This window comes from Eptesicus fuscus, chromosome 9, assembly GCF_027574615.1.
Source record: "Eptesicus fuscus isolate TK198812 chromosome 9, DD_ASM_mEF_20220401, whole genome shotgun sequence".
Taxonomy (NCBI): Eukaryota; Metazoa; Chordata; class Mammalia; order Chiroptera; family Vespertilionidae; genus Eptesicus; species Eptesicus fuscus.
The window spans coordinates 32,524,289-32,552,018 of record NC_072481.1 but is presented as its reverse complement, the minus strand read 5'-3'; the positions used below and the strand labels follow the sequence as shown (position 1 = coordinate 32,552,018).

General features: G+C 51.5%; 1 protein-coding gene across 3 annotated transcripts in view; it reads right to left on the bottom strand.

Moving 5' to 3' along the window:
- Nucleotides 1-21,483, bottom strand: part of SLC1A7 (solute carrier family 1 member 7) — a 41,276-nt gene extending 19,793 nt beyond the window's left edge. For 2 of the 3 annotated variants that reach the window (XM_008139295.3, XM_054721288.1), the window contains exons 1-2: nucleotides 21,313-21,447; nucleotides 16,424-16,503 (exon numbers count right to left, since the gene is read on the bottom strand). In XM_008139295.3, the coding sequence (XP_008137517.2) occupies nucleotides 16,424-16,503; nucleotides 21,313-21,447 (215 nt within the window). Of the gene's footprint in view, nucleotides 1-16,423; nucleotides 16,504-21,312 lie in introns of all 3 variants that reach the window. The other variant, XM_008139293.3, reaches the window with a different exon arrangement.
- Nucleotides 21,484-27,730: the final 6,247 nt, after the last annotated feature.

The following is a 27,730-nucleotide window of genomic DNA, read 5'->3' as shown; positions in this document are numbered from 1 at the left end:
GAATGAATGTGTTAGAGCTCTGGGCTGGGAGTTGGTGACCTGCGTCCTAGTCCTCACGCTGCCCATTGGTTATGTGACCTCAGGCAAGCAAGTCACTCACTCCCCCATCTTTGGGCCTCAGGATCTCAATCTATAATATGTGGCCATGGTTAGATTTTCCCTGAGAGGTTGCCCCCTGTGGCCATCTTGGGTTAGTGCTCAGACCCAGACTCCCCTAGTAGGATGCTGTGTTAAGGGGGCTTGTGGGTCTCTCTCCTCTTGGGTCCACCCCACCCCTGCCCACCCTGACCTGGACTCCACCCACCAGTGCAGGTCAGCCTGGAGCTACTCTTCTCATGGCTATGGGAGGGGCGAGGGAGAGTGGGAAAGGAGAGATTAGCTAAGGAAATGCTCATGCTTTGTTTTGCTGCCAAAAGGATTTTCCCCCAAAGCCCTTTCACTCTTTCAGATAAAGGAAGTATTTGTCTGGTTTTAATCATGTAAACAAGAACAGATAATCCCTCCTCTTCCATGCTCCTCTTATCATTAGGCAACCAGCATCAGGTTTAGCACAGTTATCCTCTCCCGACCCCAGGCTGTAACTGCTGCCTATGAGCACCCTGCTCTTTCCTGCTCGCTGGAGCAAAGGCTCACTCTTCTGTGAAGACACCACCTAAGTGTCTCCTCCTCCAGGAAGTCTTCCCTGACTACCAGGTAGGGTGAAGCCCTCTTCTCCGGGCTCCTCCAGCCCCTGTGCTGCCCTCTGTCCCAGGCCCACCTTACTAAGTTGCTGACTATTTTCTGGAAATGCCTCTAGGGCTGGGCTGAGATCTGATTCAATGCTGGGTCCATAAAGCCAGGCACAGGACCCTGCCAGAGTTCAGCTTGCAGCAGTCTGCTGAATCAAGGAGTGGATGGATGAATGAATGAATGAATGAATGAATGAATGAACGAGTCAATGTTTGCAGTGGGCTTAAGGTGGGTCTCAGACACAAATCCTGAAGGGCTTATAATGAGATTGTATGGCCAGCGGAATTGGGGGGCCACCCTACAATCATTATCCATTGAGAGAGATTATCCCCAACCAGGGCCAGCACATCAGCCCAGGGCCAAACTGTCCCCTGACTCCCACAGACTCCCCCACAGCAAGGTCCACCTGCTTCCGGCCACAGGGAGGCCGTGGCCCTGAGAGGAGCTCAGGAATAAGAAAGGAGGGTCAAAGTCCTGCCATCAGCTGATGGGGGCTCCTCGAGGTCTCGGACTTTCGGGCCAAACTGTTAAAGTGGCCTTTCTGAGAACCTAAAGCCGGGTAGGGTAGTTGACGGGGAGTATTAGGTCACATGGTCATGCACAGAAAAAAAAAGCACTAGAAGGGAAGCTGTTTTGGGGTGATGGAATTATGGGTAATTTTTGTTTTGTTTTTAATGTTTTCCACATTCTCTGTTATTTCTAGGATGAGCTTGTCTTGCTTGTATGATGGAAAACACACCCCTTGAGAACCCAGCAGCCACAAACGATCATTTGTCTGGAGCTTAACTGTCCCCAAACACCTGAATAGCCACCTAATTTGGTCCCTAATGTTCTGAGTCGGTGCTGCCTTACACAATTATAATGTGAACCACATTTGTAATTTAAAATGTTCTAGTAGTCAAATTAAAAGAGCAAAAAGAAACCGGCGAAATTCCTTTTGGGTGATATTAATTATAATAATATTTTAACCCAGTATATCCAAAACATGTTAATGTGAAATCAATATAAAAATGTCTATTCAAATGTTTATAAAACTGCGTCAGGCTTTTAAATTTTAATTTAGATTAATTTTTTAAGGAGTTCAGTTCCAGGTGTACTGGCCACATTTCAAGGGAGCAGTGGTTCTTTATGACCCCTGACGGCCGTATTGGGCTGTGCCGTTGGAGTTACAGATCAGGAAAATAGAGCTCAGCTGGCGGAGGTAATTGGCCAAGCCTCCCAGCTGGTAAGTTGTCCGGTAAAGGCTGTGGTTCCGAAGCCCCTGTCAGTTCCCCGTCTCCCTCAGTGCCTCTCTGTGGGACAGACTTGGTTGAACTCCTGTGGAAGAAAAAGGTCTTCTGGTTTTGGCTGACCAGGATTTTAACGTGACTCAGACCAGGTGCCGCCTCTTTAGTTCAACCCTCAGAGTTCATGACCTGCCCCAGGGGACAGCCCTCACATTTGGAGGTGGCCACCTGTTGGGATGCTAGATCAGGGCTTCCAGATTGAGTGGGAGCTTCTGTTTCAATCTGGTCATTGCTCCGCTTGCCCGGGTGGGGGAAGGGAGGCACCAACGGCCAGGCTCCCTATGGGGGGAGAAAGGCCGCTTGCTGACTCGCACCTGGTTCTCACACCAACCCCTGACGTGGGCATTGTGCCCCATCCAACACCCGGAGGTGCCCACCGCTGCCTGCGCACTTCACTCCGGAGGGCGGCGGCTGCTCAGGCTGGGGTGCCTCCCCGTGCGAAGTCCTTAGGAGCTGTCCAGGCGCCTTCATGGCCTCAGGTCACTCCCCTCCTCTCACTGGTGCCGCTCGAGCACCCCAGTTTCCCCACTTCTCCTTGCACCACCTTTGTCCTGGCTGTTCCTTCAGCCTGGAACTCTCTGTCTCCCCCGTCCACCTTCCTGTCCTTTCCACTTATCCTTTCCACAATCAGTTTAGACACTTCCTCCAGGAAGCCTTCCCTGACAGCCATCTCACCTTCCTCCCCAGGGCACCCTGTGCTTCCCAGTTTGTTACGGGCGGGGCGGGCGGGCACTCTGCCTGAGTCCCCAGCTCTGCTGCACCACAGGCTGGTAGGAACGGTGCTGAGTGAAGCCGGGGAGGAACCCAGTCCCCTGCCTTCCCTGCTCCCCTTTCTGCTCTTCTGCTGCTGCTACTCATCTCTCAAGTCTCCACTCAGGCGCCACCTCCCTCTGGAGCCCTCCAGGCTACACTAGGCAGCTCCAGTGTGCTCCTGCCTGCACCCCTCACGAACGGGGAGGCCTGGGGCAAGTTCCTGGGCCTCTGTGAGCCTCGGTTTCCACTGGAGGATGGAATGGGGACAATGATGTTTTTTTGTGTGAAGGTTAATCTAGGTTTAGAATAATAAGTATTCAATACATTCTATTTATTAGCATCCACTGTTCTCTGGTCTCCTGCAGACTGGGGGGGCCTCCAGAGAAGGGCTGAATCTGGCTCAGTTCTGGGTCCACAGAGCCCAGGGCCTGGCCTAGCCTGGGTGCAGGTGTGTTGTGTGTGATGTTAAGCCGGGGTGGAAGTCTAGACTACATTGTTAAAACGACAACTTGTGAGCTGGGATGGCCCTGAGCACGCATTGTGTGTTCCCTGAAAACAGGCCGTCTGGGCCAGCTTTGGTTTCCTTGCCAGGTTTAGGGGAATGCCCCGTCTCTGTGACACTGAGGCAGCTGGCACCAGACTTTGGGGAACACAGCAGGTGGCAGCAGACTTTGGGGAACACAGGGGAACTTTGGGGAATGACTGTTTCGGACAGTTCTCTCTTCTGAGTGAAGAGAACCTGACAGGTCTCTGGAGGTGTGCTCCAGGCTCTGCTTTCAGCCCTCTCCTTCCCAGTTGGTTGTTTTTTATCAATGGCTTGGCCAAGGCCACTGACAGCATGTGGATCGGATTTATAGAGGACAGGAAGCTGGGAGGAACAGCTAATGTCTTGGATGAGGGAGCTGGGACTAAGCAGACCCCAGCAGACTGGGACCACGGGCCAATTCTGACATGATGAAACTGAACACGGACACGTGTTGGGCCATACTTGGCTTCAATGGCTCGGAGAGCACAAACTCGGGTGGAAGAGGGAGGGGGAGGCGGGGCCTCAGCTGCAGCCTGTGGGAAGGGCCTGGGGGAGAGTGTGGGGGGGTTGTTTGCTTCCACCTTGTTGAGTCTCCTGGGGAACGGGGCTGAAGAATAACTGGCAGTCGGTGGGGTGCTGAGCCTGTGAGGCCAGAAGCCTGGGAAACTTGTCAAGGAGGACGTGGACCTGCCCTGACGTCGGGGAGGGAGGGGTGTGTCGCACAGAGGGCAGCTGGGGTAGGGGGCAGGTGACAGTGAGGCAGGCCTGGAGGGGCAGGGCTGTGGAGCCTGGGCAGAGCAGACCTGGGGGACGCTGGGATTGATGGGGAAAGCCACAGGGAAGCAGATCTCAGCTCAGCACCTGGAATAACTTTCTAACAAACAGAGCTCCCCGCCCTGGAAGGAACCACCTTCAGGAGCAGTGAACTTGCTCAAGTCACACAGTGAGGAAGTGGATTTGAATGTGGTCTCCTAGCATGACAGCATCCATAATCACAACATGCTGGCACCGGGACGTGAGAGACAGGAAGGAGCTCAGAGCCCCGTGGCCAAGTCCTTGGGCTCTGGCCTCGGCTGACCTCGGGGAGCTCTCCCAAGCCGGCCTCTGGGACGCAGCTGCAGGGAGTCCACCTGACAGGCAAGTGGAGGAGGCATCTGGGGTCCGTGGAGGCCCCTTCGCTCTGCCGCCAAGCATTGTGGCCTGCCTTTCCCCTGAGCAGATGACAGGCCAGCAGCTGACAGCAAGTGCCACGTTATGCAGAATTACGCTTCCCAGATGGCCCTGCCGCACTCCCAGCCCCGAGCCAGCGCCTTCTGAGACCTGAGGCCAGATGCCCAGGCTCCCACTTGGCTGAAGTCTGGGTTATCTGGTCCCAGAGCCCCCATGTCAGGGGCAGACATTCCTCTGCTGCCTCTGTTTGCACACCTCAGCAGATAGCGAACTCACTACCTCCATGGTTATGCCTATTAGAATGTCCTTCCTGGCGCCAGAATGAAATCTGCCTCCGGAGAATCCCCCACACGGGGCCCAGCCCTGCCCTCTGGAGCCAGACACACCCCACCTCTTTGGTTTCACTTTATTATTTATCCATTTATTTATTTATAAATCTTTATTGTTGAAAGTATTACATATGTCCCCCTTTACCCCCCATCAACCCCCTCCAGCCCACCTCTGGCTTCAGTTTAGATTCCATGGGGGAGGTGGGGCGGGAGAGAGGAGAAGGGGCCGTGCACAGATAGACACAGGCCTGGCGGGACATCGCCCTGGCATCCCCAACTAACTTCTGAAGGTCCCTCCTTCCATGGCCCTGGGCACTGGGACAGTGCTTGACTGGGACTTACAAACAAGCTTGAACCGGATCAAAAGCAAAAGCTGGAGGAACCTCCACTGCCGCCCTCAGAGAGCTCAGAGCAGTCTGACCGTCGACCATTCTCAGCCACTTTCCACTGGGAATAAGGGCCAAGTCAGGTTCCCAGCTCCACGTGAGCTGAGCCCCTGCCCCTTTCTTTCCCCCCGAGGCCAAGAATGCAGGTGTGAGGGAGCCAGCGTGTCCATTACTTAGCTCTACAGTTACAGACTGTCACCTCTACCATTAGGAGCAGCTTCCTTGGGATGCCCATCATGGCTGGTTATGATGAGCGCCCACATGCCACGGTTAGGAGCGCAGCCCCATCGGGAAGGAAAGACCCCACCCGGAGCCTGTGAGAACACAGGCCCCCTCGTCCTCCTCCACCAGCTGGGCTCCTGGTGCCTACCCCCCACGGCTCTGGCCTAGGTCAGATGAGACCCTCTCCAGTGCAGGGTCTGCAGTTCTCCACAGAGAACAGAACAGGAGCTTTTTCAAAACCTCCCCTCCCCCTCCCCAGACTGAGGTAAGTTCCCAGCCCACCCCAAGCTGAACATCTGCTCAGGGTGCTGTGGGGTTCCAGAACTGCATGAGGTGAGTTTGTGGTCCTCAAGGAGCTCTGTCCAGCGGGTTAAGAGACAACACAAAACCCTGGGTCATGGCTGGGACTGAGAGAGGCCAGGGGTAGAGTGTAGCCCAGGTTGGGAATCAGGGTAGGCTTCTTAGAGGAGGTGACTGCTGGATGGGTCCTTGAAGGGTGAGTAGGAACTCTATCTGGAAGGGGCAAAGAGCATGGGAGTCTGTGAGGGGTGATAAAACCTGGGATCTTGTCAGCGTCACCAGGCTAATGGTCTGACCCCCCCTGCAGCCCACAGCTGGGCCATGTTTCCCCTTGATGAGTAAGGCAGTCAGCTGACTGGGCAAGAGGGCCAAAGACAGATCCCAGGGCCCCATCCGAGAGATCAGCAGAGTTCTGCTAAGAACGGATGCCCAGGGCTTGAGGGGCAGAGTCTAGAAGCACAGGCTGCCCACCTCCTGCCTCTTTCCCACTCACTGTTGGTCCCAGGCAGCCGGGGGCAGCTGCCCCCTGCCCACTGGCTCCCAAACCAGACTTTGACGGCTGCTTGGCCCAGGACCATCTCCAAGAAGTTAGGACGTGGGTGTTTGGGAGTTTTCTGCCAAACGAGAGTTCCTCAGGAAGGGGGAGAAGGGAGTGTTGGGTTTCTTTGGCCAAATATGATTTCCTGATTCTAAGAAAAATCAGCTTAACATTCTTATAAGAAATAGAAAGGAAAACAACATATACACAGGAACACACATGCATACATAGACACACACACCATACACACATGTAAAGACACACCATGCATTCACACATAAACCCACACACGCACTTGGATTTCTTTGTTAAGAGATAGAGCTTACAAAACATTCTGCCATGTTCAGCCTCAGTGAATCACAAACACATGGATTCAGTTTTCCTTGAAGGATGCCTGGTTTAAGAAAGGGAAGAATGAGGGGAGAGGAGGGTTTGGCAAAAAGCAAGTGGAGAATTGGAGGCCCTAGCTGGATCCAGATGCTGACTTGACCCACCCCTGGTTCCCGGTGTTGCCCTGGTCTGGGGATGTGTGAAAACAAGGCTCAGTTGACTTCCAAGGATTAGATGTGAACTCCAGCCTCATTGGGGCTATAATGGGGCTCTCTCTCTCTCTCTCTCTCTCTCTCTCTCTCTCTCTCTCTCATACACACACACACACACACACACAGGAGCACCTGTTTGTAAATTTGCAGATGGCATTGTGTCTGTTTGGTGGCTGAGGCTAAGGCTATGGTAAATGACAGAGCTTGAGGTAAATCTAAAATTCTGGGGCATAGTGACGCCCTAACGGTGTATCTGGCAGCATCCTAGATATCTAGTGAAGGCCAAGGGGCTTTGCAAACTCCGCTCCAGCCCTGAGTGGAAGAGTGAAACAGGATCATGGAGATGAGGGTGCAGCAGGACAATTCTTACGACATCATTTTAAATGAAAAAGACAAAAGTAGCAGATAGCCTTATTTTTGCAGAAGTAACAGTAAGTATTCTCCAAGAACTTAAAAGGAACAGAAAGTTGACAATACTCTTTGGGTTAAACTATAAATTAAAAGGAAAAGGGACCCTAACCGGCTTGACTCAGTGGATAGTGGATAGAGTGTCGACCCATGGACTGAAGGGTCCTGGGTTCAATTCCGGTCAAAAGCATGTACCTTGGTTGCGAGTTAAACCCCAGCAGGGGGTATGCGGAAGGCAGCTGGTCATTGTTTCTCTCTCATTGATGTTTCAAGCTCTCTATCTCTCTCCCTTCCTCTCTATAAAATCAATAAAAATCTATTTTAAAAAATAAAAATAAAAGGAAAGGAAAAGGGCTCCGAGTAGTGACAAGCGGTATTACTGGGAGAAAGTGGGAAAGGAAGGCTCCCAGCCACAAAGGCTTGCCTTTTCCAACGCAAGAAGGTGTTGTCAGCTTGGGGCCAGTCGGCAGCGGGGCACAGAGGAAGAAGACAACTGAGAGTGGCGAACCACTCAGCACCCATCCAGGCACCTCCCGTGGGAGAGGGATCCTAGTCCTATGCCGATGGAACGAGAGGCAGAATTTTCTAAATTCTGTCTGAGGCTTCTATGTTTATAGGTAGAGACAGCAAGTCTCCTTGCAGCTGATTTTGTGTTTAGAAGAACTTTACAAATGGCAACTGTAAGCTAAGAAGGCACTCATTGTCCAGGGAAAGGGGGAGACTTTAGTGGTTTGATGGAAGTGCCCCTCCTGGAGCCCCTAAGACCCGCAGAGTTGCGGGAAGGTGCACCAATTTGCAAGAGAGGCTCAGGGGCCTTCTGAGAGAAAAGAGACGAAGATCCCAACCCTTGCCCCCTCTGAGTTGAAGTTAGGGTCCAGGTATACCAAGGTCTCTGGGCACTAAAGACCTCCAGGGCTGGCCTATCAGGAGGGAAAAGGGACTTAGGGCTCACTCCAAGGAACCAAGTGCAGGGCATGACTAAGGATGCTTTGAAGAACAATCATTGAGCCCTTTGGTGGGATCTAGGAGCCAGAGCAGGGCATCCCTGTGGCTTGATTGGGAATATGCACCAGCCGAAGCAGTCAGCATCCCCTCAGAGGCCATGATGGCATAAAACCCGAACGACCCTGTTTCAGAGCCTAGAATCACAATGGCTCAGGGAAATGCTCACACCTGGAGAGGCAGGTAGGGACTGGCGCTGGGTTGGTGCCAAGCAGACCCACCTCCCATGGTACGCTCACCTGGGGGCATAGCTCTGAATGGAAGAGCGCCTGCCACCTTTAAATTATTTTTCTCTCTTTTCACAGCATTCGTCGTAACTGAAGTCACTTGGGTTAAATGCACATATGGTGGGACTCTACCAGGTGGGACCCCAGAAATTCACCGAAAATGGCAAACCTGGAGTCACGTTGGTTATACAATTAAATGAGTTTTCCTGCCAGCAAACGGATTTAGCCAGTGGGCTCCCCAGTAGTGTGACCCTGTAGGGATGCTCTGGCCTGAGGCGGTGCGCACCTGTGTTGTTAGCCATTTACTTATCTCTGTGATCAATTGGCACTCGGTGTATATGGTCTCTTGTCAGCATCAGGGGACAGGCACGACCAGCTCAGGGGCTCAGGCAAGGTAGAGCTTCTGAACCGGTCAGCTGAGGACCACACCGGGCCTGGCGCATTCACTGCTAAGAATGGTAAAAGCAAACAGAGGGGAAAAGCTAACAGTGGCAGAATGAAGGTTGTGTGATAATAGGAGGATTTCCCCCCTGCTTCCCAAAATGTTTGTAATTTGCTTACAGAATGTTTTAAAGTACAAAATATCTTTAAAAGATAACTCCTAACATCCTCAGTTCAAATGCTAGTCATGAAACTTCCCTGAATTCCACTTCCACTGCCCTTCCACTGCGCTTTAGTTGCATAATAAGCATTTATTAGGCACCTACTATGTACCAGACCCTCTGATGTCCCTGTGGAAGAGAAAAATTGATATTCTCCAGAATTCTTTTCATGTTAAGGGAGTTATCCTCATTCACAAGAAATTCCTTGATGAGCCATTTGGACAGACTTGAGAATCCCCCCACCCCCACCCCCACTCCCAGGAACAGGGCATGAGTGGAGGTGACTTTTGAAAGACAAGGAGGGCAGGATTTCTGGATTTTCTTGGAATAGCAGTAGAGAGAAGGAAGGTGCAGGGACAGAGAGCAAGGTGGACAAACCCTAAGGTGATTCCCAATGATCCACACCCTTGTATAATTCCCCTCCCTGAGTGTGAGTGCTTCTAATAGCCTATGGTAAAGGTGACGGATGTCACTCCTGTGACTACGTTATATAAGACTTTGTCTTAGAAAACTGGAGAGCGAGGGATCGTCCTCCTGGCCTCGATGAAGCAGAGAGCCACATTGGGAACTACCTTTGGAGAGGGCAGAAGGCAGTGCTTTAAAAATTTCCTCGTAAGGAGAGTTAAACCTTCGTGGGGGGAAAATGACATTTCTGAGCCTCAGACCCCTGTGTCCCTGAACCCTGCTTCCTTTACCTTCAACTGGTCTATGATCCATCCATCCACCCATCGCCCACAGTTCCCTCAGCTCCTGCTCCAGCCAGCCCAGGGCTGGGCATCATGGTCCTCATGGGGCAACCGCCCTGGTGCGGGGACTGTCACTCAGGGCTGAGCAAAACCACCAAAGCTGCTTTGAAAATTCAGATGCCAGGCCCCATGCCGGGCTTACGGAGCCGGACTGCCTAGGGGCCCAAGCAGGTGTTGGTTTTAAAGGTTCCACAAGTAACAAAATAAACTGATGAACGGAGTGGATCCAGAGACATGGAAGCCTGGAACAGCGTGGGGAATCTCGGAGGGAAGGCAGGGGAGGGTGGGTGGGTAGGAAGTAATCCACCAAGAACCTTGTATGCATACCAGTTATATGCATGGCTCATGGTCACAGATAATGGGGGGATGAGAGCCTGGGGGAGGCGGGAGGGAGGCCGGCTGGAGAGGGTCAATGGGGGAAAATGGGGGACAAATGTAATACTTTCAACAACAAAACATTATTTAAAGAGAGAGAGAGAGAGAGAGAGGTATAGATTGGTAGTTACAAAATAGTCACGGGGCATTAAGTCCAGCATAGGGAATATAGTCAGTAAAATTGTGATACCTATGTATGGTGCGAGGTGGGTACTAGAAATATCGGGAGGAGCACTTCGTAAAGTATATAATTGTCTAATCATTATGCTGTACACCTGAAACTAATAAATACGAAATAATGTTGAATGTCAAAAGTAAATAAATAATAAAGAAATAAAAGTTCCACAAGTGTTCTAACGGTTAAGCAAAAAGCAAAAGCCTGAAGTCTTGGGCTCAGGCCTTCTGGCTGGAGCGACAGGGCCTGGCGTGAGGGCTGCTGCTCCGCAGTCCCCAGGGCTCCCGGCTGGAACCCAGGTGGCCAGGGCTGTCTGCGGTGTAATTGCTCCGAGGCAGTGAGAGGACACACAATTTGCTTCTAGTTCCAATAACCTGCAAGCCTGGCCCCAAATCCTGACACACGTGACACTAAATGCTCTACCCTCTTCCAGGAGGACCTGCCACCCCTTCCCTTTGCCAAGCCCCTGGAAGCAGGCTGGCACCTCATTGGTTCCCATCCATGCCACAGACTTTTCTACCTCCACGCTTTTGCCCATGCCGTTCCTCCTTCCACGAAGGCCCTCTTCTCCTCTTAGTCAAGGCCCACTCTATGTTCAAGACCTAGCTCAAGGTTCTGTCTGTGAAATCCTCCCAGCTCTTCTTTATTGATATACTAGAGGCCCGGTGCATGAAATTTGTGCAGGGGTGGGTGAGGGGGTGCCACAGCCAAGCCTGTACCCTCTCGTAATCTGGGACCCCTTGGACATCCCTCTCGCAATCCGGGACCGCTGGCTCCTAACTGCTCGCCTGCCTGCCCTCCTGATCGCCCCTAACCACTCACCTGCCTGCCTGATCACCCCTAACTGCTCGCCTGCCTGCCTGATCACCCCTAACCACTCACCTGCCTGGCTGATTGCCCCTAACCACTCTGCCTGCCTGCCTGATCTCCCCTAACCACTCACCTGCCTGCCTGATCACCCCTAACTGCCTCTGCCTTAGCTCCCGCCACTGCGGCTTCATCTGGAAGGATGTCCAAGAAGGACGTCCAGAAGGTCATTTGGCTGTCCGATCTAATTAGCATATTATGCTTTTATTATTATAGATATCGATGATGACCTATCTCCACTGTTGATGCTGCATGTATCCCTGGATGTACTCAGTTATTGTTAGTTAACCGAATATGCAGTCACAACTGGCATACCACCTTATGGAGTACTGACACCGTTTTTGGTACAGTAATGACATCGAGATAAACCAGTATTCCTACCTGGACTAGCCACCGGTGGCGCTAAAAAAAGGACTGCCCCTGCCGAGGGGTAGGACCAGTCGCCACCACCCCTCCATGTACATCACTGTGTTTTTATGCGAGACACTGCGGGTCAGGTTCATTTTCCCCTGTGCCCTTCATGCTAACCTCTACCTGGGGGTCCGTGTAACGATTTTTGCAGGAGACAGAAATCTAACAGACAAGCAAAGAGAGATGGAAAGATGTAAAGAAGTACGGGCAGTGATGGTGGCGGCTGAAGCGAGGGATGAAAAGGTCCTGAGCCTGCCTTGGAGGGTCTCACCATCTGGCAGGGAGACAGTCACAGAGACACTTTGTTCCAGAGAAAGGAGGCCCAGGGGGAGGGCGGAGGGGCCCGCTGACCTCGGCTGGAGCCCCGTTCAGTCACTCTTCCCACAATCTGGCACATTCCGGCTCTTGGGCTTTTTTTCTCTACAATCTACTGCAAACCGGCACCTGGCCTGAGCCCCACCTCAGACAGGCACGCCACAGGCCAGCGGAGGGCAACCTTCCCAGCCAGCTGTGGCTCCGTCCGTCACCACGAGGGCGAGGGCGGGCGCTGAGCACACAGCACAGGCGGGTGTGGCTGAGAACCTGCAAGAGGCTCCAGGGGAAGAACAGGAGCTTTGGGGTCACTCGCCAGAAAGGTGAACCCAACCAAGGCTCTTCGCATCCGGGTCGCGGTGCCCTGACCTGTACCATGGGAAGAGCTCCTCCCTCCCTGGCAGGGTTTTCCTGAGAATGAAATCAGAGATGTTCTCAAAACACCCAGCGTGGCTCCTGATTCATCACGGGCGTCACATGTTTCTCTAACTGATTAACGCTTCCCCAGGCTCCCCCAAGGCCCAGACGAGATGTTTCAGGGAACCCTCTCCCTCTGCTCCTGCTCTCAGCAGGCAGTCCCTGTGGGTGACCTCCTCCTTCTTTGTGCTTTGACTTCGCACCACAGCTCGTCACTCCCTCTGGAAAGCCTACCTTGACTCAGGCACACGTGGGTGCTCCCTCAACGCTGATACAAACCTGCGTGAGTCCTGCACACCCGTGTCCGTGGCAGCCTTTGCAGGGCATGGACCAGGTCCCCTGCATCTCCACGTGACACACCACAGACAGCCCTGGTCTGCTGGGTTCCAGCCTGGAGCCCCTGGGGACTGAAGAGCAGCAGCCCTCATGCCAGGCTCTTTGGCTTCAGCCAGAAGGCCTGACCCCAAGACATCAGGGTTTTGCTTTTTTCTTACCCATTGAACACTTGTGGAACCTTTAAAACCAACACCTGCTTGGGCCCCTTGGCAGTCCGGCTCAGTAAGCCCGGCATGGGGCCTGGCATCTGAATTTTCAAAGCAGCTTTGGTGGTTTTGCTCAGCCCTGTGAGTGACAGTCCCCGCATCAGGGCGGCTGCTCCATGAGGACCATGATGCCCAGCCCTGGGCTGGCTGGAGCAGGAGATCAGAGAACTGTGGGTGATGAGGGGATGGATGGATCATAGACCAGTTGAAGGTAAAGGAAGCAGGGTTCAGGGACGCAGGGGACTGAGGCTCAGAAATGTGTCATTTTTTCCCCAAGAAGGTTTCCTTAGGAGGAAAATGTTAAAGCACGGCTTTTTTGCAATGACACGGTTGCTCTGCACCAGCCCAAACTGTATAATAAACAAACGGAATGTATGAACACACACTGGCTTTCCTCAAGTTAATGCCACATTTCATTTCCAGCCGCGAGAAAGCACTTGGGTCTGGTGGAAAGAGAGATCAGGCCTCTGAGAGCCCGACTCAAACAGCTGGGTGGGCCCTTAGTCACTGGATAACCCAGGTAAACTGTGGCCCAGGGCGAGGGGTGCCTTAGCCAAGGTCACAGGATGATTCGTGGTGCAAGCAGCTCTAGGACCTAGACCCCTGACTCGCTGACTTCAGGATTCCTTTTTAAGTTAAATGACTTGTCCCAGGTCACACAGCTCGGAAATGGCAGGGCCAGGGCGGGAACCCAATTCTGTCTGACTCTAGGGTCCACACAGAGAGTAAGAGGCAGGAAGGATGGTCAACAGTGAAGGGTGATTAAGCTGCCTAATAAGAGTCCTGTACTTTATTTTATAATAAAACTGGAAAGAAAGGGTAGGGGCGTCCTGTGCTTCCTCCATTAACTTATTTAGCTATCACATAACTGACTATTTTCTCATCCATCTCCCTCACAGCCTGTGAGCTCCTCAGGGACCGAACCTCCTTCATCTCTGTAGCTGCAGTGCCCAGTACAGGGCCAAGTGCCCAGAAAGCACAATGCACGATTGTTGAATGCATTCATTAATTCACTTGACAAGTATTTTTTTTTACAGAGAGGAAGAGAGAGAGATAGTTAGAAACATCGATGAGAAAGAAACATTGATCAGCTGCCTCTTGCACACCCCCTACTGGGGATGTGCCCGCAACCAAGGTACATGCCCTTGACCGGAATCGAACCTGGGACCCTTGAGTCCGCAGGCCAACGCTCTATCCACTGAGCCAAACCGGTATCGGCTCACTTGACAAGTATTAATGAGTACCTACTGTGTGCCAGGCATTTGGCTAGGTCCAGAGTGAAGCCTCAACTGAATGTTGTCTCTGCCTTTACAGAGTTTATGGTCCAGTGAAAGATAAAGAAACCAGTCAACAATTGAATATATATAAATAACAATCTATACTAATAAAAGGGTAATATGCAAATTGGTCAGGATGCCCTCACAGTAACGACCAAACAGCAGGCTGCGTGGGGCTACAAGGCCAGCAGGGTGTTAGTGAGGGACGACTAAACGACTGAACAGTAGGCTATGTGGGGTGACCAGGCCAGCAGGCGGGGCAGTGAGGGGCGACCAGGCTGATGGGGGGACAGTTGGAAGTGACCAGGCTGGCGGGGGAGCAGTTGGGGTAAACCAGGCCGGCAGAGGGGGGCAGTGAGGGGTGACCAGGCTGGTAGGGGGGGCAGGCGGGAGTGACCAGACAGGCGGGGGGGGGGGGGGGAGCAATTGTGGGCAACCAGACTGGCAGGGGGGAAGTTAGGGGCAATCAGGCCAGCAGGCAAAGGTAGTTAGGGGAGATCAGGCTGGCAGGGGGGGGGGCAGTTAGGGGCAATCAGGCAGGTAGGCAGGTGAGCAGTTAGAAGCCAGCAGTACTGGATTGTGAGAGGGATGTCCGACTCCCAGTTTAGGCCTGGTCCCCAGGATTGGGCCTACACCGGCAGTCAGACATCCCCCGAGAGGTCCTGGATTGGAGAGGGTGCAGGCTGGGCTGAGGGGACCCCCCGCCCCCATGCACAAATTTTGTGCACTGGGCCTCTAGTGTCTTATAAGTGCTGTGTAGAAAATACTGGGAGGAAGATCTCTATAGGGGAGGGAATGTTGGTCTTATAGGTGAGATACTAAAGCCATGAAGACAGATTAGAAAAAGCCGAAGAAACTGCAACATTTAGAGGTCAAGTAGAAGGAGAGAAACTGGGACGGAGGGGCAGAGAGCAAGCAAAGAGCCAGGAGAGTGTAAGGCCGTAGGGAAGGGTATTTCAGGAGAAAAAGAGTGATCAGGGGCGGTATCAAGGGTATCGACCGCTGGGGAGAGCTCATGTAAAGCAAGAACTGAGAGTGGCCTTTGGCCTAGCAGCATGGAGGCCACTTCGAACTTTGACAGACTCGCTGACTCAGCGAATGACTCAGAGGATGCTTAAAGAGGAGACAACAACCAGCATGGGTTGAGGAGTCTGGGAAAGCTTCCGGAGGGAGGTGGCATTTCAGCAGAGCCTGGAAGAATGAGTCTTGAGAGACCTAAATGCTGCCTGCAAGAAGCTGAACAAGGCTCCCCTGGGGGTACCCGAAGGCACCGTTAATTGGCCTCTGGGACTGGGGAGCATATATCCATGACACTGCAGGGAAAGGGGGAGGAGCTATCTTATTCCTCAATAGCAGGGAGGCTGTGGGGCAGGGAGGCTGATGACCCTGCTCAGGGGACAGAGCCCATCACAACCCCAGGACTCAGAGGCTCATCTGCTTCCCTCCCTGCAGAGAAGTCCTGGGAAGTGAGGACTCCAAACCCACGGCCTCAGACCAAAGGGCTCTTCGACACTAAATGGAGCAGCCAGCTCACTACCCATCTGGAAGAGAAAGGGGCAGGGTCTTACTCAAGGTCACCCAGCACATCAGTGATAGGGACCAGGTGGTCTCCAGTGATTCCTGTGTCCCTCGCTCTCATGGGTGAAGTCTGAATTCTGTAGCCTGGCATTCAAGGTCTTTCATGCTTGAGCAAGAAGCCCCCTTCCAACTTCATCTCCCCGCTCCCTCCTCACACTCTGTGACCCAGCCCCCTGAACATTAGCACACGCAAATATATAACCTCATGTAGTCCTCACAATACTGCTTGGGAGTAGGTGTGATTTTTCATTTTACGGACAAGGAAACTGAGGCTCAGAGAAGTTTAATAACCTGGCCAAGGTCACACAGCCAGTACAGTACACAGCTGAGCCAGGATATCCCCTCGGGAGAGTCTCCAGTGCCATCTTTCCCCCCACACCTTGCTGCTTTCACCATAAAGAACCCCTCCCCTGGGAAGCAATCCCGGAACCCTGAGCTACTCTGGAGCCAGGTCTCATCCTATAACTCCAGATCTCTTGTTAAGGTCCATTGGATGGGACTGAAATAACTGGTGCCACTGGACGACTGAGACTCCAGCAGCCTGTGCCACAGTCTCCTGCCCATAAAGGCCCCACCATCCCACAGCTCCCAGGCCCGCAGGGGCAGTCCAGTCGCTCACAGCAGGAGCAGGGAACCAACAGAACCGCACAGAATCCCCTCCCCTCCCCGCCCAGACCTCCCAGCCAAACGCCTTGCCCCTCACCTGGAGACCACCAGCGGCAGGATCAGCATCTTCAGCATCCTCATCAGGAGCTCCCCAGGAAACTGGAAGTAACTGATTTCCTGAAAACACATCAAGAGCTGAGGTTATAGCAGGCGCTGCAGACGTCACAGTTGCTCAGTTCTTTAGCGTCTTCAAAGCCCTGTTTCATTCGCACTCTCCTGTCTACAACGTGCACAGCAGAGTCCGTGGAGGAAGCATGGGCTTTCGAGCCAAGCAGACTTGACCCCTGCCCCCTCGTGACTAGCTGTGTGGCCTTCAGCAAGCTACTCTGAGTTTTCTCATCTGTAACACAAGAGTAGTAGCCACTTGATAGGGTCATTGGGAGGCTTAATGAGAGGATGCACAGGAAGCACTGGGCGGAGTGCCTGATGGAGAGTCAGTGTTCAGTACTCACAGTAAATAACGGTTCTCCCCCACCTCTGCCCCGTTCACTGCCTGTCGTGCTATAAATCTGTCTCGTGGAGGAGATGCTGGGAGGCATGAGGGCAGGGCTGCATGCTGCTCACACATTCATTCGACACCTACTGTGCCAGGCATCACACTGGGTACCCATAAATGAAATAGGCACAGTTTTGCCCTGAAGTTCTCAGTCTAGTTTGTGAGGAGACTGACTCATAAACAGACCGTGGTATTCCTGAGTCAGTTTCTCATTCAATGTTGGGTCCATTGTCTGCCTCCCCAGACGGCCCCCCTCACAGCACGGCTCACATTTAAAATGCTGAAAGGGAACTGGATTGGATTGGTGAGACACCACTCAGTATGAAGAGCCCCTACTGGATAGAGTTCTTAAGCTGGGCTTCCTCATGGGCAGCTGGTGCCAGCCTATCGATGCGGCTGGCGTTCGGGTCCTAAATTCTTGCCCAATCAGCTGTCTCCAGATCCTGTGACCAGACTCTGACAATGGAATGGGAAGGGATTACTAAGCCCAGTAAAATCTGAATTTCAGGTAAACAACTAATATTTGTTTTTTACTTATACTAAATATCGTTTATCTGAAATTCAAATGTAACTGGGCTTATGCCGTTTTCAAATTTAATTTAGTTCAGTTTTGCTATTTCTGGCAACCCTAGTTTGAGGCCACGTTCATCAAAGGGTGAGGTTGTGGTAAAGGCTGGTACTTGGACTTTCAAACACCATCCAAATTAGAGTGTTGTACTTGAAACTTTTTTTAAAGGCCAAACATCACACTCGGTTAATGGTCTGATGATTTGAAAAGCTCCAAATCATAGAATGTTGGTGCCGAGAAGGGTTTTTTGAAGATCTTTTAGTCCAGCTGACTCATTTTGCAGGATAGGGAGGTGACTTGCTTCACAGAGTGAGTTAGCATCAGTGAGGACCTGAAATCAGGCCTCCCAGTCCCGTTCTGCTACCATTTCCAATGCACAGAAGTTCTGCTTTTAAAAATATACCCATCGTGGCTATGCATTTTTAATTAATTTTAACCAATGTGTATATTCTTTCATTTAAGTAGCAGGATAATGATAAAAAGGCAGCCCCTTCCTCACCCATCTCTATCCCAACCCAACTTCCCAGGATTAAACACCCCCAACTCCTTTAGATGTTTTCCTTAGTGTTGTTATTTCTAAACAATACAGTTATAATACTATTTCTAGGTATATCTTTTTGACATCTATTAACTTCCCTTTTTGACATCTGCCATGACAGATGAAGACTTATTCCCTTTCTCCTCCTACCATTTCACCCTTATATCACAGTTTTTGGTTAAATTAATAGTCAAGGTTTAATTAACAGTCACTATTGAACCAAGCAATAACCTTTTTGGTACAACCTTTCTTGTATGACCTAACTTTCCTGCAAGTTAATAATGGACTAATTTTTCATTTGTTTTCTGTGAACCACTCACTAATGTCTTCCAAATGCTTCAACATTTCTTTTAAAAAGTCCAAACAACAGAAACAAAAAAAATAACAATAAAACATAAAAAGGCCCAACAAGAGTATTTTCTATGGACTCAAGCACATCGTTCCTTTTGTGCCCTTCAAGAGCTCTCCCTCTTCCTGTTCCAGCTTGGACGGATTGCTCTCTAGGCCCGATGGCTGTCCCAGGGCCTCTTCTTCACTGTCATCCTGGGACTTTCTCCTGTGTATTGTCCCCTCTTTCCTGGATACCTTGTCTTCTTTGTTTACTTCCTTGTTTTTCGGGAACATCTCCTTTGGTAGCTTTCTCAGTAAGAGTGAATAGGAGAGAAACTTCGGAGTCCTTATTTATATAAGTAAAAATGCCTTTATTCTACCTTTACCTCTGATAGTAAGTTTGGCCATAGATAAGATCCTCAGTTTAAAAGAGTTTTCCCTCCAAGGAGACTTGACTTGGGATGGTGAACACACAATACAATATCCAGAAGATGTATTATAGAATTGTAATTAATATCACCCCAATAAATTCATTAAAAATAAATAAATAAAAGAATTTCCCCTTCAAATTTCAAAGGTACTTACATTTCGCCTTTTAGATTCCAGGGTTGCTTAAGATGTTTGGAGCTACTCTTACTTCCTATTCTTTACATGAGACTTGTTTTATTCCCACAGAACCATTTAAGGATCATCTGTTTATCTCCAATTTTCTGTAATTTTCGAAGTGATAAACCATGGTATGAGGTTTTCTTCTTTCTTTTTAAAAAATTCATAGTGCGTGCATACCTATCGGTTGTTGTTTTTTGTGTGTGTGTGTGTTTTTTTCCTTTTCAACAGGTTTCTATAATCTTGACAATACCTTTTTATTTTAGGTACGCTGTCTTCTCGTGAAATATTACCTTTCATTTTTGAGAAACTTTCTTGTGTTCTCCGTGGATTTTGTCTCCCCGCTTTCCTCTTAGTGCTCTCTAAAACTCTCAGAGAGTTGGATATTGGGCAGTCTAATTTTCTTCATCTGTTTCCATCTCTTTTTGTTTTACTTTCTGGGAGATTTCTGCAACTTCATCCCAGCTATGGGTCTTTTAATCCTGGCTCATCTATTTTTAATTTTCAAAAGCTCTTCCTTGTTCTTGGATTGTTTCTTCTTTTTGCACCCCATTCCGTTTTATAGTCACTATATCTTCTCTCATATCTTCAAAGAACAAAGAAAAGATTTAGCCCTGGCCGGGGTGGGGGTGGGGGTCCCAGTTGGTTGGAACATTGTAGTCCCATACACCAAAAGGTTGCAGGTTTTATTCCTAATCAGGGCACATGCCTAGGCTGCAGGTTGGATACCTGGTCATGGCGTGTGCGGGAGGCAGGCAACTGATCAATGTTTCTCTCTCAAATTGATGTCTCTCTCTCTCTCTCTCTTCCTTTCTCTTTTTTCCTCTCCCTCTAAAAAATCAATAAAAACATATCCTCAGGTGAGGATTAAAAAATTCCATTACTATAATTTTGGTAGAATCCAGGAAGGAACGGAAAATGTGTGGAGTTGTAAATTCACCATGTTTAACTGGAACTCTCAAAGTGACCTATATTTTTAAATGAGATACTTATTTCAATAATATTACAAATTATAAATCTTGTAAATTATTTTCTGAACTAGGACCTTCTATCATTTTGCAAACTGTTTATGATTTTTTGCCTGTTGCATAAGCTTATAAAATAAGAAGGGCTTGGTTTCTGAGTCACAGGCAGAGATCAAACAAACTCCTGGATTTCGAAGTAAGATGCTGAGAAAGCCAATTTCTGCCAAATAATTGTTCTAAGCCTCCACGTCCTTCCTTCAGTTTATCTGGCAGGTTGATTCAGATGGGAATATATTTGCATTTCCAAACAGATGGGGAAGGCAGCTTTGGCAAAGGAGGCCCCAGATGAGTTTGGCTTTTCATAATAAGCATTCCAACTTGTTTTCACAAAATAATCTTCCTGCAGGAAATATAGTTTTGTTGTTGAGGAAAATTAAAGAAAGTAGATAGCAGATGGTTTGTGCCATTGCCAGTTTAATTCAGCAAATAGTTGAGGGTTCTTTCTGTGATAAGCACTGACCTAGGTTCACATTTTGATTCAAGAAAGCCCATGTGATATTCAGCCAGTTGAAGTCTGCTGGGGAAATAGACTCGTACACAAGCGGCTCTAAGCAAGACAGCCGGCAGCAGGGTGACAGTGGAGGGATGAGCCGGGGTGAGTGTGGGAGGAGAGTAGCACTTCAGATATGGGCAGATCCGGAGAATTTGTATAAGATCTGGAACAGGAGGTGGTCTTGATGTAGGTAGGTAGCACTTAGGTAGGCAAGGGAGCGAGGTAACATTCAGTAAGAACCCACGGTATGCCAGGCACTGATGGATCCGTGTTTACTCCTCAACTATTCTAGTGGCACATAGTTCCCCCCCTCCATTTTACAGATGAGGAAACTGGGGGCCAAAAAGGAGATAAGATCTTGCCTAGGGCCACACAGCCACTTCTTAGTAGAGTCAAAGTTCAGGGTTCCTCTGCCTCCAGAGTCCATGCTTCTTCCTAAATAACTGAAGGTGTCACTATAGGAACAGTGGCCCAATTCCCAGGGAGGGATGTTTTCCTTTTTTTTTAAAAAAATATATTTTTATTGATTTCAGAGAGGAAAGGAGAGAGCGATAGAAACATCAATGATGAGAGAGAACCATTGATCCCACAGCTCTTAGCCCCGTCGTTATGCTGATGAGGCGTCCTTGCCTCCATTCATCTGGTGATGCAGTTTGTAGCACCTGCTCAGCCATTCATTGGCTGTCCGTCTGGTCCTGTAATGTGTTTTTCACACTCATGTTACAGATGAGAACACTGGGACCCAGAGAGGCGAAGTGTCTCACCCATGGTGTTGTTATCAGGGAGCCATGGAGAGGGAGTGTGACCCTCAGACCCCTCAAGCCCACACACCCCTCCTAAAGGAGGACCCCGCGGTGCCCGGTGGCTGACCTGTGGTGAGAGGCGCTGGGTCCTCAGGAAGAAGCCGAGGAGGCAGCCCACGGTGACAGACAGCACAGACAGGATGAGCAGTCCGTTCCGCTTACAAACATCCCTCCCTCGTGCCAGGATGGCACCCGGCACCATGTTGAGCCCAGCTTGCTGGCACCAGGCACAGCACCATTCCAAGCACGTGAGGCCAGCCGGGGGCACAGGGTCCTGGCTGGGGGCTTTGGCTCCTCAGCAGGCAGGTGGTCAGGGTTGCTAAGCACCAGTTGCCAGCCACTCGGCCATGGCCTGAGTGGCTGCCCCAGAGGGAAGCCACAATCCTATTACCAGCTGCATCATTAGGAGCTGGGAGCAGATTAGGGCCTGGGAAATTAGAGCAGGCCACGTGGTCTGGGGGCTCGGACCTCAAAGCCAAGTGCTCCTCTTAAACAGGGGAGGGGACCAGGGACTGGTGGGAGGAACGAGAGAACATTTGCTTGGCTGCTTTGATTTTACCCCCATGTCATTCCAGAAAGAAGTGAAGGCAAGGCAATAGGATACTAGCTCATAGCCAATTAACTGATAACATTAATTAAGCATTTATTGTGCACCAGGTATTATTCTAGAAGCATATTACTTATACGAGCACATCCTACATTATAATAGAGAAAAATGCAAATTGACCGCACCTCCGCTATGCCCATGATTGGGCCTGCCAGAGGATGGGGGCGGGACTCCGGGTGGCCTAACTGGCCATTGAGAAAACCAAGATGGCGGCGCCAAATCCTCTTAGTTCCGGGAGTCCTGGTGAGTGATGGCAACCCTAGAGGGGCATGGTATACACAGCCAGCAGCCTCCGCGGTGTCCCGGGACCCATCGCGACCCGGGGGGGCGTGGCCGGGCACGGCCAGCAGCCTCCGCGGTGTCCCGGGACCGATCGCAACCCGGGGGGGCGTGGCCGGGCACAGCCAGCAGCCTCCCGGGGGTCCCAGGTTCAATGGCGACGGGGGGGGCGTGGCCGGGCACGGCCAGCAGCCTCCCGGGGGTCCCGGGACCCATCGCGACCCGGGGGGGCGTGGCCGGGCACGGCCAGCAGCCTCCCGGGGGTCCCTCCCGGGACCCATCGCAACTCGGGGGGTGTGGCCGGGCACGGCCAGCAGCCTCCTTGGGGTACCGGGACCCATCGCGACCCGGGGGGCGTGGCCGGCCCAGCCAGCCGCTCCAGGGCTGATGTCCCTGGGCAATCGCCACCCTCGCCTAAATGGCTGGTGCTGAGAGGGATCAATGGGGCCAGTGGAAGGAGCAGGTGGTAGTTGACCACCGAGGCCATCTGCAGCAGCCGGATGCAGAGCTGGGGTCCACGTTCTCCAGGTTGGCCTCCGTGGGGCCCGAGTCGCACCCATAGTAGCCGAGTGGGCATGCTGGCATAGTAGCCCCAGCATGAGGCCAGCTTCCCAAGCCAGGCTGCGGAGGGAGGGAGGGCCTCTGGGCTGGGAGCACTCCCCCACCCCAGTGGACAGGGCACAGAGAGCAAGCAGCAGAGAGCTACTAGAGGTGGTGGGTGTGGTGGCCTGGCTTCCAAGAGGCTGGCTTCAGCTGCTGTGGCCTGCGCTGAGGTGGCTGGTGGTGGGGGCAACTGCGTGGGCGCATCCGAGGCTGGGGCACTGGGAGACGTGGGACTGCAGCCCAGAAAGCGAGGCTCTGGAGGACCTGGTCACCGACCCCGGGCATTAAAGCCGCCTCCTACAAGATGTATCCTAGCCTAGGTGTGTGGGAAGCAGATTCAGGAACCTCTCCCTTTGCGGCGCCAGAGCCCAGGCCTGCCAGCACCCCAGAGGAGACCCCCACCAGGATCGGGGGCGTGACCAGTCTCTAAACCAGGGTGGCCATTAGCCTAGGCCTGCCAGCACCCCAGAGAAGACCCCCACCAGGATCGGGGGCGTGACCGGCCTCCAAACCGCCAGTGACCCTAACCCAGGCCTGCCAGCCCCCCAGAGGAGATCCCCACCAGGATCGGGGGAGTGACCAGCTTTTAAACCTCCCGCAGCCCTAGCCCAGGCCTGCCAGCATCCCAGAGGAGACCCCTGCCAGGATTGGGGTCATGGCCAGCCTTCAAACTGTGGCGGCCCCTAGCCCAAGGAGGCCTCCTGGCCGAGGACGCCTGAGTCTGTTCTTGACCTAGGGCCGGGCTCTCCCCGCAAGGGACTCAGAAGCCGCCAGAGTCTAACTGCCAGTCTCTGGGAGTGCATCCACTGTCCACCAAAAAGTAGGGCCATCAAACCATTCAGTCTCAGTGCAGGCACAGGTCTGTGGCTGACGGGGTGGAGGCCAGACCAAAACAAAACAGCAGAAACACCCTGCCCACCTGGGCGGGTACTGCTGTAGTCCACGTGGCCTGGGCAGTGTAGAAAGCGCTACCTTCTCCCAGGTCCTGTGCTGGCACCGCCGCCTCGCTCACCCTCAAGCCCCCCTGAGTCCTGACAGCAAAGTGTGTGGGGCATTCTGCAGGAGTTGTGCCGTTCTGGGTGCTTTTGCCCAAAGACACACTTTGGGATGAATTCAGAGCCACATCTCATTTCCCATGACACTGGAAGAACCATGTAAAAGGATTTTGACAAAAGCTTTCCACATCTCTGTTTATTCTTTTGAATCCATAAAACGACCTTAAAAAAAGCATCCGGGCCACCTAAGAAAGAATGCACTTTCTGGCCAGAGCACGCAGGATTCTTTTGCCCAACAGGTTAAAGGGAGCAGAGCTGGCACAGTGGGAATGGCCCTGGTGCCCTATGAGGAGACCGGGGGAATGGGGTTGCCGAAATTCCATAAGCCTCTTGCCACCTTCTCCTTTGCAAACCACACCATCCAGATCCACCAGGACTGGAGGCAACTGGGAATCACAGCCGTGATTTGGGACATGGTGAGCAAATCTTGAGGGGCCTCTGTAAACATCTGCAATTGATTATAAGACTGGTCTTTATTTAAAAAGAAATAAAAGAACAGCTTTGTTGAGAAATATCCATATACTGTACATGTCACCTAAAGTGTACAATGAACTGGTTTTTTAAAGTAAATTCAGAGTGGTACAACCATCACCATGCTCAATTTTTAAATATCTTCATGACCCATCCCCTCCAAAAAAAACTTCTACCTATTGGAATCACTTTCCTGATCATCTTCCCCAAAATAGATTGCACTTTAAAGGTGGGTAAAGGAAAGTTGAGGGAAGTTAAAACACTGCACAAAGGATATTGTAAGATGACAAAGCCCAAAGTGAAGCTCATGTGTTTTCTTTAAAAAATATATATTTTTAAAATGTCAGAAAGGGAGAGGGAGAGGGAGATAGAAACATCAATGATAAGAATCACTGATCAGCCAAAACCGGTTTGGCTCAGTGGATAGAGCGTCGGTCTGCGGACTGGAAGGTCCCAGGTTCGATTCCGGTTAAGGGCATGTACATTGGTTGCTGGCACATATCCTGTTGAGGGGTGTGCAGGAAGCAGCTGGTCGATGTTTCTCTCTCATCGATGTTTCTAGCTCTCTATCCCTCTCCCTTCCTCTCTGTGAAAAATCAATAAAATATATTAAAAAAAAAAAAAAAGAATCACTGATCAGCTGCCGCCCACAGGCCCCCTACTGGGGATTGAGCCCAAAACCCAGGCATGTGTGCCCCTGATCAGAATCAAACCTGGACTCTTCAGTCCACAGGCCGATGCTCTCTCCATTAAGCCAAACTGACCAGGGCCATGTGTTTTCTTCAAGTTCTGCGTGGTTTTAATGGTCCCCAAATCTATACTAATAAAAGGATAATATGCTAATTAGAGTGGTTGTCTTCCGGACATCTTTCCAGACAAAGCCGCAGTGGCTACAAAGGCCAAGGCTCAGGCAGCCATAACCAGCTGCAGTGGCAGCAGCATTGGGGTTATGGGGGTGGTGCCTCCAGAGGGAGGCCAGACTGGGGGCCAAGGCACAGGCAGTTTGGGGTGATCAGGCTGATAGGGGAGGACAAGGTAGGGGCAATCAGGCTGGCAGGAGATCAAGGTAGGGGCGAGCAGGCAGGCAGGCAGTGGGGTTAGGGACAATCACGCAGGCAGGCAGGTGAGTGGTTAGGAGCCAGCGGTTCCGGATTGTGAGAGGGATGTCCGACTGCTGGATGTCCCAGATTGAAGAGGGTGCAGATTGGGCTGAGGGGCACACCCCCCCCACCCCCACCCCCAGTGCACGAATTTCGTGCACCGGGCCTCTAGTTATACTAATAAAAGGGTAATATGCTAATTAGACCAGACATCTTCCAGACATTCATCCAGACGTCCTTCTGGACAAAGCCATGGTGGCAGGGGCCAAGGCAGAGGTGGTTAGGGGCTATCAGGCTGGCAGGGAAGGGCAGCTAGGGGTGACCAGGCTGGCAGGGGAGCAGTTAGGGGCAATCAGGCAGGCAGTCAGAGTGGTTAGGGGCAATCAGGCAGGCAGGCAGGCAGGCACGTGAGCTGTTAGGAGCCAGTGGTCGCAAATTGCGAGAGGGATGTCTGACTGCTGGTTTAGGCCCGATCCCACAGGCCTAAACCAGCAGTCAGACATCCCCTGAGGGGTCCTAGATTGGAGAGGGTGCAGGCTGGGCTGAGGGACCCTCCCTCCCCCCCTCCCCGCATGAATTTCGTGCACCGGGCCTCTAGTTAATACCAATCCCAAGAAGTAAGTACAATACGTATCATTTTACAAATGAAGAAACTGAGGCAAAGAGAGGTTGAGTCACGAGCATGGGCAGAGGAGCGCAGCTAGGGGCGACCAGGTCGGCAGGGGAGGGCAGCTATGTGCTGACTTGCTCTGGTTGCCTTACCTGTGTGAATCACAGGGAATCATCCCGGCAGTCTAGGATTCCGACCTTCATTTTACTGGGAGGGAGACGGAGACCCCAGGAGCCAGAATCCCTGGGCCAAGGTCATACAGCTAGCAAGTAGCAGAGCGGAATTCAGGCCTAAATTGGTGTGGTTTTCACCACATGCGCAAGCAGATGGGTTCAAAGGTGCTTAGCCTTTGAAGTGTGGGGAATGCAGGCTCTGCCATTGGCTGTGATGCTTCCCTGGGGGCTGCGTTAAGCCCAAGCTAAGACCTCTGTGGGTTCTCAGGGCCTATTATTTTTAAAGGTGACAGAGCCTGCATTCAAGTCCCAGCTCTGCCACTTACTAGCTGTGTAACCCTGGACAAGCCATTTAAGCTCACGTGCCTCCGTTTCCCCATCCATAAAATAGGCATAGTAACACAGCATCTACTTTATTGGGGCTGGTGCCACATCCCCTCCAGAGAATATTCGTGAAAGCAGTGGTGAACTGTTATGTGCTGAACAGGGATTATCATCTACATTTAGCATTTTAGAGAATTGTTTTCTTTTTGCTCTTTCTTGTGGCCTGCCCTGCCCTTTAAAGCCAGTGGGAATTAACTCTCGTCTGTTTTACCAGGAATCTGTAATCTCATTAGGGGCAGTCAGACACAGCAGGGAGCACAGTCTGTGGTGTGCAAAAGGGCTGCACCCCCTGACAAAGGGGGTGAAGGGGTGATGGATGGAGAGGACGGGGTGGGTGGGGGCACAAGGAACTGCTGGGGGCTTAAGTGGAGGGGGTGAGGGTGCAGGCCCTGAAGCCCTGGGCAGAGCTCCCGATTGGGAGGGGACCCTCAGATTCTAGCCCAATTTAACCAGCTCTGTGACATGGCCCTCTCTGGGCCTCAGTCTTGCCATCCTTCGAATTGGAGAAATTGGCTCGGTGCTTTCTGAGAACCCCTCAGTTCAACAAGCCAACCTTCCAAAGCCTTTATTCCTTGCCAGTAGCTTTGGGGGTGTGAGGGTGGAGTAGCTACAAGCCTGAGAGTATTATTTTTCCCCTCCAACTCCAACTCTTAAAACCAAGAATTTTCTAATATACCTTCAACTCCAACAAATGCCTCATTTTCCAATTAACCAGGTGGCTTAGTTACTGTCCAGAAGAGAACACATTCTGAGTAGATATTTGAGTTTGCATTTAAGATGAAATGGCCTTTAGCCTTGCCATGAAGTCTTGCTTTCCACTTGAACTCCAAGACGATCCCCCCGGTGCCCCCACCACTGTTCCTGCCTTCCGTCCCTCCCACGTGGACTCTGCCACCACCTGCTTCCCAGAATACAGGCCTTTCTTTTTGTTGCCCCCACTGTCTTCAACCGAGGAAATGACTATTCATTCAAACACTGTCCTTATAGCAGCATCTTGAATCACTCCTGTGGGTGCTGGGACACAGCAATGAATGACAGAGTCCTTGCCCTAAGGGAGCTTAGAAGAAAATGGCGAGGTTCTCAGAAAGAACTAATGCACACTAATGAGCAAGTGACTGATAATGAGCTCACTGAGGATATTTGCAAATGAAATCGAAAGGCTCCAGGATAAGAACCCTTCAATGGTTCCCCATTTCCTGCAGA